The sequence below is a fragment of the Crocodylus siamensis genome, chromosome 4 (genome assembly GCF_052110815.1).
Source record: "Crocodylus siamensis isolate JL-2025a chromosome 4, ASM5211081v1, whole genome shotgun sequence".
NCBI classification, from domain to species: Eukaryota; Metazoa; Chordata; order Crocodylia; family Crocodylidae; genus Crocodylus; species Crocodylus siamensis.
Window position 1 is genome coordinate 206594820 of NC_143398.1, and position 13264 is coordinate 206608083.

Here is a 13264-nt window from a genome sequence, read left to right on the forward strand (position 1 = left end):
CTGTGAGTGTCTCACTCCTGCTGCTGCTGCTGGGGGTAGGTTGTAGACCCTGCACAAGGGGGTTCTGGCCCTGCAGGATGGCTGGGATCCTGCCCTGGTGGGGGGGGAGGGGGCTGTGGCCCTGCAGGGTGCCTGGGATCGTACTGGGGGGGGGGAGGGGGAACTGTGGCCCTCCAGGGTGGAGCTGGGGCTCTGCAAGGGGGACAATCCATGTGCTGGGGGGGGGCTGCACCCTGTGGGAGCCAGGGGACACATCCCTCCTGAGCAGTCCCCCTACAAGGTCCCGCACCCTCCCAGTTCATCCACAATCATCCCACACCAACTCACATCCCTCCTATCTTTGAAGCATAAGATAATATTACCTCACTGACATAAAATAAACTGTATGTTAGCTAATAGCTAAAATGGGATACCAAAAATGATGCATCAAAAAACTTCCACTGAATTCTCAATGATGGCAAATGAACCTTCATTTGGAAAACAGCTGCTGTATTGTATCTGAAAATCTTTTAGATATTAAAACTGCCCACTGCCTTCCTGCAACAAAACTGCTTTTTGCTTTGATAAGCACCACCAGACAAACATCTTTCAAAACATTTAGTTAAGGGCAAGAATTCCACTGACACTGAAAGCTTCCATCATGAGATAAAATAGTGATGAAATTCAGGTTAAATGAATGTAATAATCAAACAGCTCACTCTTAAAGCCTGGTGAGTTTTGATCTAATCAAATATAAGGATGAGGAAGACAGTACTCTATGGAAACTCTAACTCAGATATGAAGGAAAAGTTACACTAGTGATTCTGTATTATAGCTTATACCCCAGCATTTCCAGATCATTGAATACTGCACAATATATTTGAACAGGCTTTGCTTATCAGTGTGTTTTTTAAGCCTGTTGTGGATGACATTAGTTTGCTGAAATGAATAACCTTGTTTACAACATGGATGTTCAAAAGAAAATAACTAAGCTTGTAACTCTGGTTGATTTGAACTTGAGTTGGCTGTAGCCAGCCTGAAGCTTCTGTCTGTCTTAAGCCAGAATGCATGTGGTTCTAGTGGACTGCTTTCCCCACCATTTCAATAAAGTTTAAGTTGATATAGTAGTAAAAATGAATTCTGCTAATAAAGTCAAAATATACAATAGATCTCATACCAGTTCAGCTAAACACACTGGTTTAGCTGCACTAGTGCTCTTAGCATTGCTCACTGGTGAACAGACCAGAAATCTTGGGAGTCAGACCTGCTGGATTCTAATCACAGCTCCATTACTCTTACCAAATCATTAACTACAATGGCTTAATTTCTCTTCTTCCTTAATACATTGTAAAATGGGGGTTAATAACCTTTCTTCTTCCCAAGAAATCTGTGCAATTGTTTTGACATCCTTGGATTTTACAAGTGTACACATTTCTGCCACAAACATTTTTATATACTTACCCTAGGTCCTCGTCCTTTTATTTTTCTTCCAGATCTGGTTACTAAAAGCCTTCTCTGGTATGTTGACTGGGAGTTTGCTGGATTACTAAAAATGAAGAGAAAACTGATACCATTACACTCTTTTTAGAAGGATAAAAGAGTAAAGACTGTTTGAATTATTTTTTGCAAATTAAACAAGCTAAAACTACATGAAAACAGAGATTCAGTTGTCATTCTCATTTACCAGTCCAGACAGTAACTAATGGTCATCATGAACAATACAGTAGTTTTACTATCCTGGTCAATGTCTATTCAGAAAGCATTTAAGAAAATTATTTGGAGGCAGACAGAAAGAAGCAATCCCTCACACATTTTTGGAGGGAATTTGGTATGTAAATATTCTGAAACCTCAATATGATTGCCATTATCGTTTCATAATATTATAAAAGCCTCTCTTTTTTCCACCTCTGTCATTCCTCATTCTCTGTATCATGATAAATGCTTCATGAGTGGAACCCTGAATTTTTAAGCATAGGAACACTCCTCTGGGTCCTGCAGAAATAACTAATAACTTTCATTTGAATTACTGATTATAGAAGCTGTAAAGAACAAGCAAGTCCATTTAGCCACTGGTTAAGTATTAGACAGTAACAGACATGCTGGTACAAGCTCTCCCATACTGATCTACCAGTATTGTTCCAACCTTCATTAGAAAGGACCAGCTCTAGTTTAAGGTTTATCTGCCGATCTAACAGAACTTCTTCCTATGAGAGACGTGATTTTCAACAAGGATGCCACAGAATCTAGAGGTACACCGATACATCAGTCCGATATTGGATCGGCACTGATATAAAGAAAACTGTCTACATCAGAAATCAGCCTGATATGGCCAATAATGTGGCCGATAAATGGCCTGTAAGTGGCAAGGAGCACAACCCAGCAGCTTGAAGAGCAGCGTCTGGCTGGTAAGTCTGTTGTGGTGGAAGGAGAGGGGGGAAGGAAGGGGTGTGAGGGAGCAGATCGAGGCCCCCCCCCACAGTGAGAGAGAGAGAGTGGGGATGGGATAGGGACTGGGGCAAGTGCTGCCCAGCAAGGGTGGGCATGGAACAGAACGGTGACTCCCACCATTGCGCAGCATTCACCCAGGAGCCACTTATCTGGCAGCCCATCCAATGGCTCCCACTGCTCGACTGGGAGGGCACGGGGTGGGGGCCCTGTGCCCCCGGATATGCCCAGGGCAGGGTGGGGCAGGGGCCACATCAGACTGCGCTTGGGGCAGGCAGTGGCAGCACTGAGAGCAGGGGCTATGTGGGGGCTACAGCAAATTTTGGGGTGGCTGCAGCCCCCCACGTAGCCCTGCTCCCAGAGCCACCGCTACCCACTCCAAGCACAGTCTGGCATAGCCCCTGCCCCACCTGCCCCGTCCCACACAGATTCAGAGGCACACACTCCCCCACACTCTCCCAGACAAGCAGTGGGAGCAGTGGTGGGAGCCACCAGTCAAGCAGGTGAGCAGCTCCCAGACAACTGACATGCAGTGGTGAGAGCTGCCCTCCCCCCGAGATGAGCCACAGCTTAGTCCCATGCCTGCCCTGCCCTGGCTGGGCAGCACTTGCCCCAGTCCCTGTCCTAGCCCCAGTCCCCCTCCCTTACCACGGGAGGCCTTGATCTGCACCCCTATGCCCCTTCCCTCCTGCCTCCCCTTCCACCACAACAGACTTACCAGCTGGACACTGGTATTGGAAATTGGATGGTATCAGCTGATATGCCTCCTTAAAAATCGGCTATCAGTATTGGCCCCAAAAATCAGTATCGGTGCACCCCAACAGAATCCTCTAAAGGATGCTGCAGCAAGTGTGAGGAGACAGATGAGGTGTGAGGAGATATGCAGATAACAGCAGGCTCAGGCTCCAGGTATGAGGAGATAAGTAGATAAAGGTTTTCCCTGCCTGGCCCCTCTACAAGGAGGTAAGCACTGTATTAAGTTCACTTTTGGAATAGGATGCTGCTCAGTTCACCAAAGTTATGGAGGGAAGACCTGAGTCTGATAAAGGGTGCCCTGAGTTTAAAAAGGTTGAGAACTGCTGCATTACAGAATCTCAAGCCCAAGAGTTTAGTAAACTTTAAAGAGGTCTTATATAATTATCTAATTGCTCTTTACCTCATCAAATATACAAACCACAACCCTAATACTCCAGAACATTAGCCAACCATTAACTAACCACCTGGGGTCAGAAAAGAATTCTCTATATGACCAGGTAATGGTATTTCTTATGCTGACAATGGCCAGGAATGGGAACCTGGAGTAGACGGACACAGTGCCCAAGTCAAGGAATGTCATTAGCAATTAAATTAAACAATATTTCATATCTGACCCCCAACAATCATCATTAGCACCAACAGTTAGTTGATGTTAACTTCCCATATGTAGTAGAATAGATTAAAGTTCCCCAATTTCCTTCTTACCATTATTTACCCAAGTTTCCTAAACATGCACCGCTGTAATATCCACATTCCTCAGATGTTTACAATACAATTTATAAAAAAATAAATACTATTGTTCATAATTAGTGTTCAACAATTTTTTCACAAGTTTTCCAGTGAGAGCTGTGGATTTTGTAAGATCAAAATGTTTCACATATTTCTCATTTTGAAAAAAAATCCAGAGACATTCTAAAATAAACTGAAAATTCAAAGCAAAGTTCAAGTGTTTTTTTTTAACAACTTTGACTTCCTAAAAAATTATTTATTTACTTATTTCAGATAACTCAAAGTGAAATTTAGATTTTGTTGAAGCAAACTGTTTGATTAATGCCAAACACTTTTTTTTTAATTTACCAAAAAATTGTGACTTCACCCTAAAGCAAAATGTATAGTTTTCCCTGAGCCTGCCAATGAACTGAAAATACTAATTTTATCTGGATCAACTCAAGCCCAAGAGTTTACCAAATTTTAAAGATGACAATATATATTAGATACCATGCCAATAGTTAAGTTGGCAGTGCAGCACACTGAGATATGGGAAGAAACCAGAAGTTCCCAAGCATCTAAAAGCATTTACATGATCATATGACTATAAATAAGCAGTTTGACTTAAAAAAATTACCTCTCTCTTTCTTTTTCCCTGCTCTTCCTCTCTTTTTCTTTTTCATCTACTTTAGGAGGACTTTTTCTCATCAGAAATCTGTTTTCCGGTACAGGAGGGATCTCCTCAGGACGGACAGTAGACAACGGCTGTGCTTCAGGGTTTTCAACTTCACTTTCACTGGAGGAGCTTTATTTATGGATAAAAATATGCTTATAAATATTTAGGTTTAAAATAGTCGTGCATTTTAAGTTAAGGTTTTCCAGGGCAGGCCTCTCAACCTGTCCACACTTAAGTATTTTGGAAAGTATTTACACAAGCAACAGAGAAATAAATTTAGAAGACTAATTATTGCAGATTATATTAAACAGATTTCTTTTTCACCCTGGTGCAGAAAACAAATTGATGAAGTTTAAAAAAATAAACAGCTATCTTGTTATCATGAGGCCTTCACTCGGGGATGTATGGGTATAATGCATATTTAATCATCATTACATATTGCTTTTTAATCACCGAATTCTTAGTTTATGCAGTGGTAGTGTTGGACTGATTTTGTAGCTATGATGGTCCAGGAATTGTATAAGAGAGAAGGATTCTTGTGGGTGATATCTTTTTATTGGATGAACAGTAGGGTTGGAATAAAGTGAGACAAAATTTCAAATACAAGGCATTCTTCATCAGGTCATTCACCATCAGATCTGATTAAAATGCCTTGTATTCAAAAGTTTGTCTCACTTTATCTCAACCATGCAGTTTGTCCAATAAAAAGTATCACCCACAAAACTCCTTAATTGAATAATTTATGTAGTGACATGTTGAATATGTGTATGGTGTTTTGTTAGATACTGTTCGGAAACTTTGTATCAAAACAGTGATGTTCAGATTGCCCATTTGATGGTAAACATGAGGAACTGTAGGAGTTCTCTGCATTTTATTATTCATTAAAATCAAAGGGAAACTTGTTTTAGAACAAAATTCTGAGCGTTTGAATAGTAAGATGGATGAATCAGATAGTCCTACCTTAATTGATGATTTTATTATATTTTAGTACTTGTGTTGAAAGAAAATATGATTTTAACAACTCCAATCCAAATTTTTCATGGCAGAACTATAGCACATTAAAAGGTAACATATTCAAAAGCAACCATGTGACTTAGAATCCTGAATTCAATAATGTTTTTTGAAAACATTACTCAGTACACCAAACAGGGTTAATGTTGGCATTTAGCATTCTCAGAATGCTAGCAGTTAAGAGCTAGTACAATAACATAGTAATGTATTTCTTTGAATTCTAATTCTGTTCCTTTTTAGACTTAAGAGGCCACAGACAGTGAATAAACAGGCAGAGAACAAGCGCATGCCTGGATTTCAGCCCCTAGCTGGAGCGCTACATAGATGAGCTCTCCAGTCAGGGGCCACTAGAGCAGTGGTTCTCAATCTTTTTTTGTACCAGGACCCATTTGTAAATATCAATGGTCAGTCCCAACTCAGTGCCCCTCATTTCTGACCCACTGTGCTCAGCCCCCCCAGTGTGTGGGGCAGGGGGTCTGTGTGTGGGGCAAGGGGGACCCCAAGCAGCCCTGTGCAGGCTGGAACTCTGTTGGCCTGCAGGGAAGCAGCCATGGTTTCCATTTTTCTCCTTTAAAGGAGAACCCATTTTTAAAGTTCGTTCACAACCTTTTAATGTATTCTTGCAACCCACTTTTGGGTAGCAACCCACAGGTTGAGAAACACTGCAATAGAAGGCTGCTCCCTGGGCCACACCTGCTCTTAGGGGAGCCTATTTCTTGATAGCTTGTCCTCTCCCATGCTGTCACAATAGGCAGCCCCCACAGCTTGTAATTTGCTACATGTGCAGTCCAGATGGGCTGCACAGGCACCTGTCCAGCTGAGTGGCACAGCATGGGAGGCATTTAAACCTCATAGGGCTGGCAACCACGGCAAGGATGTTTCTGACCCTGTGGGCTTCCAAACTACTTCCTATGTTCCCTACCTGGGTGATGTGGGTGGCATTTAAAGGTTGCAGGGCCAGGAACTGTGACAGGGAGTGCTTTCCCAATCCCAGGTCCCCACGGGTTTTGAAATCACTGTATGTGCTGCTCAGCTGGGTGGTACAGGAAGCATTTCAATCCTGTGAGAAGAGCTTTTCCAACCCCTAGCTTTGAAACCAAGCTAGGCAGCATGTGCGGTGATTTAAAAAAGCTAGAGGTGGAGAACTGGGTGGGAGGAGCTAGAAACCAGGGAGTGGAGAGCTTTCCCACCCCCTCTGACTTTGAAACCCAGATGTCTAATGCAGATAGTGATTTCAAAGCAGGTGGAGAAAACGGGGGGTCACACTAGGCCTGGGGAAACACATACCTGAGCCTGCTTCCTATTGCAACCTAGGGGGAAGTCCCTGGTCTAGGAGCAAAGACTGGCTGCTCCTCTGCTGATTCTGGTGGCTCGGAGCAGAGGAAGCAGTGGAGCAAGACACCTGCCTACTCCCCAGATTGGGTCCTGGTCTGGAAACGGGCAAAGAGCTTTGCCCCACTGATTCAGTCTTCTTCCAGACTAGTCCAGAAGGGGACTAGAGCAGCAAGGCAATGCCCCTGGCCCACTCCCCCAACTGGGCAGTCCCCAGTCTAGGGAAGCACAGGGAGCAGACCACGAGAAAAGCATATACAGGCAGTCCTCAGACTTATAACGCAATTGGTTCCTGAAAACTTCATCATAAGTCGAAACATTGCAACTTGGAACCAATTTTCCCATAGGAACAATATTATAAAATGGGGATTGGTTCCATTATGACACTTGACAAAGCTGCTTCCAGCTGGTACGTCCCTTGTGGTGGGGGGAGGAGGTATGGGGGGCAGATCAACCCCCCAACAATGGAATTGATTGATGCTGGAGCTGGGACAGGGGCTGAGACAAAAGCTGCCCAGCTGGGGGGGGGGGGCGAGGGGGGAGGTGGCTCCCACCACTGTGCACCGCCAGTCTGGGAGCAGCTCATACAGCAGCTTGCTGCTGCTCCCGCAACCTGTCCACGAGGGCATGGGGGCATGTCTCCCAAGATCTGCGAGGTGTGGGTGGGGCTGGGGCTGTGCTCCAGGCACCAGTGGATGCCATGGGAGCAGAGGCTATGCCCTACCACCACTTGCCCAGCCAGGGTGGGGCAGAGCCACTGTGCTGCCTCCAGACAAGTGGCGTACTGCAGCGAGAGCTGCCCCAGCCTCTCCACACCTCCTGGATGAGCAACAGCTTTGTCCCACACTCCCTCCACCCCCCGCCCCCAGGCTGGGCGAGTGGCAGCAGGGCATGGGGGGGGCATGTACCCCCAGATCAGGGCAGGTGGGGCTGGGGCTGTGCCAGGCTGCACTCCAGCCAGGCGGCAGGGGCTATGGTGAATTTTAGGGTGGCTGCAGCCCCCACATAGCCTCCACTTAACCATCCATCCCACCCCAATCCAGGAGCACACCCCACGCCCTGCCACCACTAGCCCAGCCAGGGTGGGCCAGTGGGGCACTGAATGAAGCCGCTGATAGTCCCGGGTAGCTCCCATTGTTGTGCACCACTTGCCCAGAGGCAGCGCAGCAGCTTCGCCCCACCCCGGCTGGACGAATGGCAGGAGGGCATAGACCCTGCTCCCAACGCCTTCTGCCGCCCACCTGGCACAGCCCCAGCCCCGCCTGTCCGGCACATATCCAGGGGCACACATCCCATTCATGCCCTCCTATACGGGCGGTAGGAGCAGCAATGAGAAACGCTGGACAGGCTGCTCCCGGGTCAGTGGTATGAAGTGGTGGGAGCTGCCCCACCCGCTCTCCACGTCCCCTCGCCCCGGTTGGGCAGCTTTTGCCCCAGCCTCTGTCCCAGCCCCAGCTCCTCCCTTGCTGCAGGGGCATTGATCTGCCCCCCCAACGCCTCTTCCCTCCCCCCGTCCCTGCCACCACAAAAGACTTACCAGCTGGAGGCAGCTATGTCGTGTGTTGTAAAGTCAAAACCCGCGCTGGAACCTCGAAACAGGGTGTAAATTTATAAAGGTTGTAAGTGCCGTTTGTTGGAACTTGAAACGTCGTAAGTTAAGGACTGCCTGTAGGCAGGTATGGATTCTCTCTCTCTCACAGGAAGGATCTTCCAGATTGACACCTAGAAGATCTTTTTCCCAGAGAGGGCATGTTTCCCCTTGAAGAAACTGAGCAAACACTTGTACACTCACAGTTTCTACAAGTAAAGTGGTGGTTCTTCTGATAGAAACACAACACCTGTACCTGGCCCTCAGCTCTTCAACAGATACTGGCAAAGCCCCACTGTGCATAACTAAACAAATACAGTGTTAAATAACTTCCTGCACCTTTACAAGCATACAATATGAAAATCTCAAGACACATCTGTAAACATGGTTCCTGGTACGCATATTGGTGTTGGACATTATTACAAAACTGGAAAATTTAAGTCCGTTTAAAAAAGACAGGAGACTGAGATACAAACAGGAGGTTCTGCAAACTACTACCACACTTAACTGACACTAGTTCAGCTTAATATAGAATAATATTCTACACATGCAAGAATTAATAAAATCTTATTGACCAAGCAGTTCTTCCTATGACATAAACCAAGACAAGAAAATGGGTCACAGAAAATGTCGTTTACATTGGGCCTAATAAAAGATATTGCCAGACCCCCTCCTTCATCTTTTTCTATGGCTCACACACTAACCCAGCATTACATTAAATTTTTGACCAAAAAAAGCCTTTCAGAATAGCATGTATCTTTTAAAAAATGACCTTTTCTTGCTTTTCTTTCTCTTTTTCTTTTCCTTCTTATGCTTTCTAGAATTTTTCTTGTGTTTCTTTTTTCTTTTCTTAGGTTTCTCTTCAGAAGCTGTTTCAGAGTCAGATGATGAATCAGAGGAAGATTCTGAATCACTTGAACTGTCGGAATCACTGGATGAGGAAGAAGACTTGTGTCTTTTCCTCTCTTCTTTCTTGACTTTAAATCAAAGTAAGAAATACATACACTTAGATGACAAGCAGTTCAACTAAAAGTTTAGAAAAGTCAACTGGAATATATCTTATAAGTTGCTCAAAATGCCACAACGAAGCTTTACTTTGTAATCAGAATCACTGTGATAAAAATTAAGACATACTGTAAAGATTTGCAAAATATCTCCCGTATACAAATAAATGATGAATTATTTAAATACACAAAAAAATCAAATATCTTAAATTGCAAAATTAATTTAATACAAATTATAAATCCTGGTTTCTGATCTGTATACAGAACAGACTTTACTCTTTGACTGCTTTCTAATGATGGGTACTGATGTGTCCATGCTTGATTCTTTTGGATCCAGCAGCAGCCTTTGATAATACTGATGCCAACCTACTGATGTCTTGAAAGAAAGGTAGCTTGAACAAGCAGGATCACAGTTGTTCCAGGTGGTGGTGGTTAGTCGTTTTCCCAAAGGCAACATCTTTTTATGGGATTCTACAGGGTTCTACTCTATCCTTGTTGTTTTCGAAATCTGGGAAGCTTCTGGTGGAAAGTGAACTGCCATATGTACAATGGTGAACGTGAACTTTCTCAGTGAAACAGATTGTCTGTGCTCTTTGTTTTGCTGAGGCTCAGGTTAGAGCAAGGCTGTACAACTGGTGGCCTACAGTCTGATGCAGCCCGTGAGGGGATAATATGCAGCCCCCACTTGGCTGCTTGGCCTCTGTTGCTCCAGCTCTTACAGTTGCAACAGACAGGGCCTCTGGGGCACAGCAGCACAGCTGGCCCAGTGAGCTCATTACCTATACAACAACACCAGCAACAAAGCTCACACTGCATCAGGGGAGGAAAAAGGGAGAACAGCCACATCGTAGAGGCAGCAAGAGGGCTCATACAGCAAGAGCCTCATGTTGCCCACATGGCAACACTGGGGGGAGTGGAAATTGCCCACATAGCAGTAGTGGCAGAGGACCCTGGGGGGGGTGGGATGTGCAGCTCGCACTACCCACGTGGCAGCAGGAATGTGGGGATTTCCCATGTGGTGGTAGCAGTAGAGAGGGGCTCAGGGTGCTCAGGTAGCAGGAAGGCTGCACACAGCAAGAATTCTAGGGAACTCATGTGGCCCCACAGCATAAAGCCCACACAATGTGCAGCATGCAGCCCCTGGCTGACCTGAAGAGGAACAGATCTGACCTAGAGAGCAAAGAGACAGACAGCACAGAAAAGCCTCTAGGGAGGCTCAATCTTGTTTAATCTAGTTATGGAAATTTGCAATTTATACTCTTTTTCCTTCTATTGCTCCTGAAGCACCCTATGGCCACTGACTTTTCCCAACTGTAGTAAAAAACTGCAACCACATATCTCAGCTTCATACCATGACACAATTACTCATATACCTGTATGGCCTCTAAAAGCAGTTTACAATAATTCTCACTTGGAAGCTTCAGCTGGTATAATGCGCACAATGGTTAAGTGGAACTAGCCACAGAGACTGTATATCAGTAAGCCAAAGACCATACTAACTTCCCATTCACTTGCAGGTGCACAGCAAGTAAAGAGTTCTTTCTAAAATTGTCCATGGTTTGGCTCAGAAGCACTCAAGGTCAGTTCTTTTGTTACAGGTCGCTATAACAATCAGCTAATGTGCTTATGTCCCTAGGGCTACTGACAATGTTTTCAATAGAGAGAGAGAGAGAGACACCCTACTCTAGCATACCTTTGGCCCAGTACAGGATGTGCAGTCATTTTATTTTCTAAAGCTTTTGCTTACTGGACTTTATTAATAGTGTATTGTACAAAAACCCTACTTCTCAGTTAATATTTGTTACATTAGCTTTACACTGTTTTGTACTTGTCCACAGAATGTGATGGTACATTTCTAAAAAGAAAAAAACCAACAACAGAACTCATAAAGTGAATCCATATAAAGGAATCTGGTGTACGAGTGGCATATTCTTTCTCTACTATAGTCCAACAAACAAAAAGAGGCATCACACATTCTCTATTGAACAACCCATTCAGTTAGCACTGCCACTGGAATCTGGAATAGGGCCCAAAATACTCTGTTTTCAAACCCTTCCTAATTTTAAAAACTTTATTTTCATGCCATTCCAGGAGAAATCAATTTGGCAAACAATTATATTTCCTCCTATTTATCTTCAGTCAAAATACGGTGGCTTCCAGCACCAATTCAAAAATGTTTCAAGAATTAACAGGCAAAGTCAGTCAGTGCAGCCCACTTACCCTGCATTTTTTCCTGAAGGCTATTTGGGACACAGTTTCCTCCTCATCTTTAGGGCAAGTTTAGGTAATACTGAAGCTGCATACCTAAACTCACTGCTTCAAACTGACTACATACTAAGTAAAAATTGAAGGCAAAGAAATCTCAAAACTATATCTGAACAGGGCTTAAAGCAGAATGCCGGCAATGGTTGCAAGCTTACTTCAGATGTATCTTATAGATATACCTGACCTAACAGATCAGGGGAAGGAAATATATTTTCAAATATTTAATGTTTAAGATCCCTGACAGCTTCTGATTATCATATATTACTTCTTGAATACCACAACAAGCTTACCCTCAAGTTAATTAGAAACCCTAAAAGAGAACTTATTACTAAGGTTCATTAGAAATGGACTCACATTTACAGAGAAATGCTATCTAACTCCATCCTTTCCTTTCAAAGTTTCGGTTTATAAACATGTCTGAAACAGACTTCCCTCCCTGCTCCGACTATCACACACCGACCCTCATAAGTGAGAATCGCTCACCATCGCGTAATTAAGGTCTCTCCACATTTCAACCTGCTATGGAATGTAGCAGCTCCTGTTATTTTGCTCTGTGATACCAAACTCTGAGAGAACAAGGCCAGAAGAAATCATTAGCTCATTTAATCTGACTTTTAAACATATACAGACTGGGACATTTTACTCCCTAGTACTGAGCCCCAATACCTTATGCCTGTCTAAAACATATCTTCCAGAAAGGCATCCAAGTCTTAGTTTGATCACAACTTAAGATGGTGAAACCACCATTTGCCTCAGCAGCTTGTTCAAATGACTAAAACAGTTAAAAATGTGTGCCTTTATTCTAATTCAAGCATGCCTGGCTTCAGCTTTCTACTATTAATTTTTGTCATGCTTTTTTCTGCTAGATGATAGACCCCAATAGGACCGGCTATTTCTTCCAGACAAAGTGCTACACCAGGGATTTGTCTAGCCGGGTCTTAAAAAACTTCAAGGATTAAGACTCTACAACTTCTCTGGGTAACCTGTTCCAGTCTTTAACTACCCTCCCAGTGAGAAAATTCTTCCTAATATCTAACCTAAACTTCCCTCGCTGCAACTTGAGAGCACGGCTTCTTGTTCTGTCATCTGCCACCGCTGAGAACAGTCTAGCTCCATCCTCTTTCAAACCCGCTTCAGGCATTGCTGCTACTGAGTCCCCTCTCAGTCTCCTCTTCTCTAGACTAAATAAGCCCAATTCCCTCAGCTTCTCCTCAGAAGTCATGACCCCCAGATCCCTCATCATTGTCATTGCCCTCTGCTGGACTCTCTTCAATTTGTCCACATGCTTTCTCTAGTGGGGGGCTCAAAACTGAAGACATTACTCCAGATGTGGCCTCACTGGTGCTATATAGAGGGGAATAATCACTTCCCTTGACCTGCAAACACACTGACCAATACAACCCAGTATGCCATTAGCCTTGTTATGCAAAAGCAGCCCCAGCTGCTTCCCTGCCATCTACCCTGAGGTGTGTGTGCCAAGCAAAATTTATTTGCGTGCCA

At 44.3% G+C, this 13264-nt stretch overlaps 1 protein-coding gene across 11 annotated transcripts in view; it reads right to left on the reverse strand.

The window, feature by feature from the left end:
* Window positions 1-13264, reverse strand: part of PPIG (peptidylprolyl isomerase G) — a 53504-nt gene that overhangs the window by 10829 nt on the left and 29411 nt on the right. For all 11 annotated transcript variants that reach the window (XM_090045525.1, XM_090045528.1, XM_090045529.1 and 8 more), the window contains 3 exons: window positions 9268-9472; window positions 4526-4693; window positions 1441-1525 (listed from right to left, as the gene is read on the reverse strand). In XM_090045525.1, the coding sequence (XP_089901651.1) occupies window positions 1441-1525; window positions 4526-4693; window positions 9268-9472 (458 nt within the window). The remainder of the gene's footprint in view (window positions 1-1440; window positions 1526-4525; window positions 4694-9267; window positions 9473-13264) is intronic.